This window comes from Empidonax traillii, unplaced genomic scaffold (genome assembly GCF_003031625.1).
Source record: "Empidonax traillii isolate 1590-97213 ecotype Southwest subspecies unplaced genomic scaffold, ASM303162v1 scaffold2330:size34960, whole genome shotgun sequence".
Taxonomy (NCBI): domain Eukaryota; kingdom Metazoa; phylum Chordata; class Aves; order Passeriformes; family Tyrannidae; genus Empidonax; species Empidonax traillii.
In genome coordinates, this window is record NW_020957523.1 from 1,487 (window position 1) to 7,608 (window position 6,122).

At 48.3% G+C, this 6,122-nt stretch overlaps 1 protein-coding gene across 1 annotated transcript in view; it reads left to right on the forward strand.

Moving 5' to 3' along the window:
* The window catches only part of DNMT1 (DNA methyltransferase 1), a gene marked incomplete at both ends in the record, with an annotated part of 33,320 nt that overhangs the window by 1,410 nt on the left and 25,788 nt on the right, over positions 1 to 6,122 (forward strand). The window contains 12 exons of the mRNA XM_027909722.1: positions 367 to 477; positions 559 to 637; positions 1,090 to 1,162; positions 1,275 to 1,368; positions 1,527 to 1,567; positions 1,670 to 1,721; positions 2,266 to 2,349; positions 3,813 to 3,922; positions 4,177 to 4,295; positions 4,386 to 4,478; positions 5,080 to 5,231; positions 5,881 to 6,068. Of these exons, the coding sequence (XP_027765523.1) occupies positions 367 to 477; positions 559 to 637; positions 1,090 to 1,162; positions 1,275 to 1,368; positions 1,527 to 1,567; positions 1,670 to 1,721; positions 2,266 to 2,349; positions 3,813 to 3,922; positions 4,177 to 4,295; positions 4,386 to 4,478; positions 5,080 to 5,231; positions 5,881 to 6,068 (1,196 nt within the window). The remainder of the gene's footprint in view (positions 1 to 366; positions 478 to 558; positions 638 to 1,089; positions 1,163 to 1,274; positions 1,369 to 1,526; positions 1,568 to 1,669; positions 1,722 to 2,265; positions 2,350 to 3,812; positions 3,923 to 4,176; positions 4,296 to 4,385; positions 4,479 to 5,079; positions 5,232 to 5,880; positions 6,069 to 6,122) is intronic.

Genomic DNA, 6,122 nt, shown 5'->3' on the forward strand with positions numbered 1-6,122 from the left:
ATTTTCCCCACCCCCACCCCCTCCAGGAGCGCTACCTGGCCCAGGTGAAGGCGCTGGGAGCTCTCATCAATCCCCTCCTTCCCTGCACCCCCCTGTCCCCCCCTGACCAATCCAGGATTTTGGGGGGGGTTTATCCCAGTTTTGGGGTGTTTATCCCAGTTTTGGGGGGGTTTATCCCAGTTTTCCCCACCCCCACCCCCTCCAGGAGCACTACCTGGCCCAGGTGAAGGCGCTGGGAGCTCTCATCAATCCCCTCCTTCCCTGCACCCCCCTGTCCCCCCCTGACCAATCCAGGATTTTGGGGGGGGGTTATCCTGGTTTTTGGGGGTGTTTATCCCAAATTTTTCCCACCCCCACCCCCTCCAGGAGCGTTACCTGGCCCAGGTGAAGGCGCTGCTGCACTGGGAGCTCTCGGTGGCCACCGGAGTCGCCGCCAACGGCTACGGCAGCGACAACGATGAGGACATGGAGGAAGGGGTGGCCTCGTCCTCCTCATCATCATCATCCTCATCATCCTCTTCTTCATCCTCCTCGTCCTCCTCGTCCCCCCACCCGCAGTCCCTGCTGGGCCCCGGCCCCAGGGCCAGGAGGGGCTCCCGGAGGAGCCGGAGCCGAGCCAAGAACGGCGAGGGCAGAAGTAAAAAGGGGGTCCCTTTGGGGGGGGGTTTGGGGTCTGCTGATGGGATGGGGAGTGGGAAACCCCCTCAGGAAGGGTTTTGGGGTCTCCTGGTGGGATGGAGGTCAGGGATCCCCTCAGGAAGGGTTTTGGGGTCTCCTGTTGGGATGGAGATCAGGGATCCCCTCGGGAAGAGTTTTGGGGTCTCCTGGTGGGATGGAGATCAGGGATCCCCTTGGGAAGGGTTTTGGGATCTCCTGGTGAGATGGGGAGTGGGAAATCCCCTCAGGAAGGGTTTTGGGGGTCTCCTATTGGGATGAAGAGCAGGGTTTTGGGATCTCCTGTCGGGATGGGAGATGGGGAACACCCTGGGGAATGTTTTTTGGGGTCTGGGGGGCTGTGAAAGACTGAAAGACCTCCCTTTCCCCCCCCTCTCCCCTTTCCCACCCTCTCCCATCCCGTTCTCCCGGCAGAGTCCCCCTCCAGCTCGCGGGTGACGCGGAGCTCCGGCCGCCAGCCCACCCTGCTCAGCCTCTTCTCCAAAGGGTCAGTTTTTTGGGGGAAGGGGCTTTTGGGACCTTCCCTTCCCCCCCCCAAAAAAAAAAAACCTGGGAATTTCCCCCTTCCCCAAAATCCCAAGAATTCCCGATCCCGGCAGGTCCCACAAGAGGAAGTCGGGGGAGGCCAACGGGGAGGCCGAGCGGGAGGTGACGATGAAGGTGGAGAAGGAGGAAGAGGAGCCCGAGGACAAGGTGAGGGGGGGGGTCTCCCCCCAAAAAAATCCACTTTTTGGGGATGATTTTTGGGATCCAGGAGTTTTTTTCCCCCCCCCCACTTCCTACTTTTCATCCTCTCTCCCAACTTTTTCCCCCCCTTAATTTATTTTTATTTCCCGGCTCTTCCCCTCAAGGAACAGGACGAGAAAAGGATCAAAGTGGAAGCCAAGGATGGGTAAGAAAGAGGAGGGAAAAGGGGGGGGAAACATTCCAGGGTGGGATGAAAAGGAGGGGGGAACATTTTCCCGCCCCCTCATCCCTGTTTTTCCACTCCCAGGTCGGAGCTCAGGGACGAAATCCCTCAGGTTAAAATCACCACCCCTGCGAAAGTGAGTCCCTTTTCCCCTTTTCCAACTGCTTTTGGGGTCATTTCATCAGCTGAAATTCCCACATTTCCACTTCCCAAAGCTTTGGGATGAGTTTCAAAGTGTGGGTGGATCATCCTGTTCCCTCTTTTCCCCCATTCCAACCATTTTTTTGGGGGGTTATTTCATCCCTTATTATTCCATTTCATCCCTTATTATTCCATTTCATCCCTTATTATTCCATTTCATCCCTTATTATTCCATTTCATCCCTTATTATTTCATTTCATTTCATCCCTTATTTTTCCATTTCATCCCTTATTTTTTCATTTCATCCCTCATTATTCCATTTCATCCCTTACTATTTCATCCCAAATTTTCGGGATGAGCTCCCCAGGGTGGGGTGTCCCTGGGGGGTCCTTCCAAACCATTCCCAGCTCATCCCAGAATGTTGTTGTTTTTTTTTTTTTGGGGGTGGGATTTGGTGCATTTGGGGCCGTTCCTGATGGAAAAACCCCGGGATTTGGTGGTGAAATCCCGGGATAATGCCTGGAATTTCCCCCTCTCAGACCACCCCTCCCAAGTGCGTGGAGTGCCGGCAGTACCTGGACGACCCCGACCTCAAGTTCTTCCAAGGGGATCCCGACGACGCCGTAAGGGGATCATTTACCATTTAATTGATTCCATTTAATTATCGTTTAATTTCATTTATCGTTTAATATCAATATAAAATTTTGTACAAATTATCACTTATTGTCATTATAGAATTTCGCATAAACATGGTTTAATGTCAGTATATAATTACACATAAATATCATTTATTGCCAATATAAAATTTAATGTATCATTTAATATCACCAGATAATTTTATATATCATTTAATATATAAGTGTCACATAATAGTAATGTATAAATTTGCATATCACTTAATACTAAAGTATAAATTTGTATAAGCAAAATTTAACATTAATATATAAGTTTGTATAAATATCTTTTAATATTAATTTATAAATTCATATAATTTAATGTCACTATATATTTTCATATGAATGTCACTCAATATCGCTGCATAATTTTATAAAGGCATCATTTAATGTCACTATATAATTTCATATAAACGTCATTTAATGTCAATATATAATTTAATAGAAATATTATTTTATACCACTATATAATTTGGTATATAATTTAATATCAGTTTATAATTTCATATAAGTAACATTTAATATATAAATATTTAATGTTAATATATAAACTTGTATAAATGTAATTTAGTATAGCTATCACAATATCACTATATAATTTTATAAAGGTGTCATTTAATGTCATTATATACATTCATATAAATGTCATTTAATGTCAATATATAATTTAATAGAAATGTCATTTTATGCCACTTCAGAATTCCAAACATCATTTAATAACACTAGTTTAATAACACCATATAATTTCATATAAATTTAACTTACCATCAATACATGATAACTTATAAATGTCATTTAATATCAATAAGTAATTTCATATAAACATCATTTAATGTCAAAATATAATTTTGTATAAATGTCAATCATATACCGTATTTCTCCGTATATAAGCGCCTTTGCTGACCAAAAATCCAAAAACCAGAAATCAAATAAATCATAAATGTAATTTTGTGAATTTTCATAGAAACATATAATATGGGTAATTATGCATATGACGTCAAGATCTGCTTTATAATCAAGTATATAATGGAATTATAAAATACATCAGTTATATACCGTATTTCTCCGTATATAAGCGCCTTTGCCGCCACCGAGTAGCCAAAAAAAAACCAGAAACCGGAAATGAAATAAACCATAAATATAATTTTATGAATTCCCACGAAGGTATACAATGTCTATATAGTTTATAATTATATATATGATGTCAAGATCCAACTTATATATGAAAATAGGATTATATATCAACTATATACCGTATTTCTCTGTATATAAGCACCTTTGCTATCACTGAGTACCCAAAAAAAAAAAGCCCTTCAGGGAACCCAACCCCCCCTATTTTCCCATTCCCAAATCCCCCCTCTGGAAGCTGAATCCATGTTTTTTTTCCCCCCCCCTCCCCTCCTCTCTGGCAGCTGGAGGAGCCTGAGATGCTGACGGACGAGCGCCTGTCCCTCTTCGACGCCAACGAGGACGGCTTCGAGAGCTACGAGGACCTCCCCCAGCACAAAGTCACCTCCTTCAGGTGGAGTGGGGGGGTTAAAAAACAAAAAAAACACCCAGGAGATTAAAAAAATAAATCCCCAGGGATCCCTGGGGATGGGGGATGTCACGATTTTGGGGTGTTTTTCTGGCAGCGTCTACCACAGGAAAGGCCATTTGTGTCCCTTCGACACCGGGCTCATCGACAGGGAGGGGGGATAAAAAAAAACCATCCCCACCATCTGCAGGGATCTCTGGGGATCATGATGTCACGTTTTTTGGGTGTTTTTCTGGCAGTGTCTACGACAGGAAGGGCCATCTGTGCCCCTTCGACACGGGGCTCATCGAGAGGAACGTCGAGCTCTTCTTCAGCGGCGCCGTCAAGCCCATCTACGACGACAACCCCTGCCTGGACGGTGAGATGGGGCGGGAGATTTTTTTGGGGTGTTTTGGGGGGCCTCTGGAAGGAGGTGGGATTTATGGGGGGTTGTTTTCTTGGCTTGCAGGAGGGGTGAGGGCCAAGAAGTTGGGGCCCATCAACGCCTGGTGGATCACGGGCTTCGACGGCGGGGAGAAGGCGCTGATCGGCTTCAGCACAGGTGGGGCCTCACTGGGATGTTCTGAGGGGGGCTTGGTCATTTTTTGGTTGGTTTTTTTTGCCTTTTTGGGCTATTTTTTGGTCTTTTTTGGGGGTATTTTTTGGCCTTTTTTTGGGGCTAATTTTAGGCCATTTTGGGTGCTTTTTGGCCATTTTGGGTGTTTTTTGGCCTTTTTGTGGCTATTTTTTTGGCCTTTCTTGGGCTACTTTTTGGCCTTTCATGGCCTATTTTTTTACCTTTATTGGCTTTTTTTTGGGTGTTTTTTTTGGCCTTTTTTAGGTGTTTTTTTTGGTCTTTTTTTTGACTCTTTTTTGGCTACCTTCTGGCCTTTTTTTGGTTATTTTTTGAGGCTGTTTTTTTAACCTTTCTTGGGTATTTTTTGACCTTTCATGACCTATTTTTTTGACCTTTATTAGCTATTTCCTCCATTTCCCTCCCCTTTTCCCCCCTCTTTTCCCCTCCCCATCACCATGTCGGGCTCTCCCCCCGAGGGACTTTCCCCTCCCCCCTCCTGACCTCGACCCCGCAGCTCCCCCCCCGACGGATTTTTAACGGAATTCCTGGTTTTCCGGGCCGGAATTCCGTGTTTTTCCGGCCGCAGCGTTCGCGGATTACATCCTGATGGAGCCCAGCGAGGAGTACGCGCCCACCTTCGCCCTCATGCAGGAGAAGATCTACATGAGCAAGATCGTGGTGGAGTTCCTGCAGAACAACCCCGACGTCAGCTACGAGGACCTGCTCAACAAGATCGAGGTGGGGGCACCTTGGGGGGGTCACCAGGGGGGTCAGCAGGTCACCGGGGAGGTCAGCAGGTCACCACGGGGGTCAGCAGGGTCAGTGTTGGGGTCAGTGTCCCCAGGGGTGTCCCCAGGGGTGACGTCAGCTACGAGGACCTGCTCAACAAGTTCGAGGTGGGGGCACCTTGGGGGACACCTGGAGGGTCTGGAGAAGGGTCTGGAGAGCAGGAGAAGGGTCTGGAGAACATGGAAAAGGGGCTGGAGAACGTGGAAAAGGGATTGGAGAACGTGGAATAGGGGTTGGAGATGGAAAAGGGATTGGAGATGGAAAAGGGATTGGAAATGGAAAAAGGGGTTGGAGATGGAAAAGGGGTTGGAGATGGAAAAGGGGTTGGAGATGGAAAAGGGGTTGGAGATTGAAAAGGGGAGCTTTTCCAACCCCACCAATCCCGCGATTCCAGGCTGTGCCCCCAAGGGGGAGGCTCAGGCCGGACACCAGGAGGGAATTTTTCCATGGAAAAGGGTGGGATAACCCACCCAGGTCGAGGGGGAGGTCACAGCTGGGACCCCTCGGCCTCGACCGATTCCAGGAATGGGCGATTTCTGGGGAGGTGGGGAGGGGTCAACCAGCCCTTCCCGACCCCTGACCTTCCCCCCCCCCCCAGACCACGGTGCCCCCCGTGGGGCTGAACTTCAACCGGTTCACGGAGGACTCGCTGCTGCGCCACGCCCAGTTCGTGGTGGAGCAGGTGGAGAGCTACGACGAGGCCGGCGACAGCGACGAGCCCCCCGTGCTCATCACCCCCTGCATGAGGGACCTCATCAAGCTGGCAGGGGTCACCCTGGGCAAGAGGTGGGGCAGGGGATGGAGGTTTTGGGGGAGTTTGGGGGGGGAGGTTGATTGGGG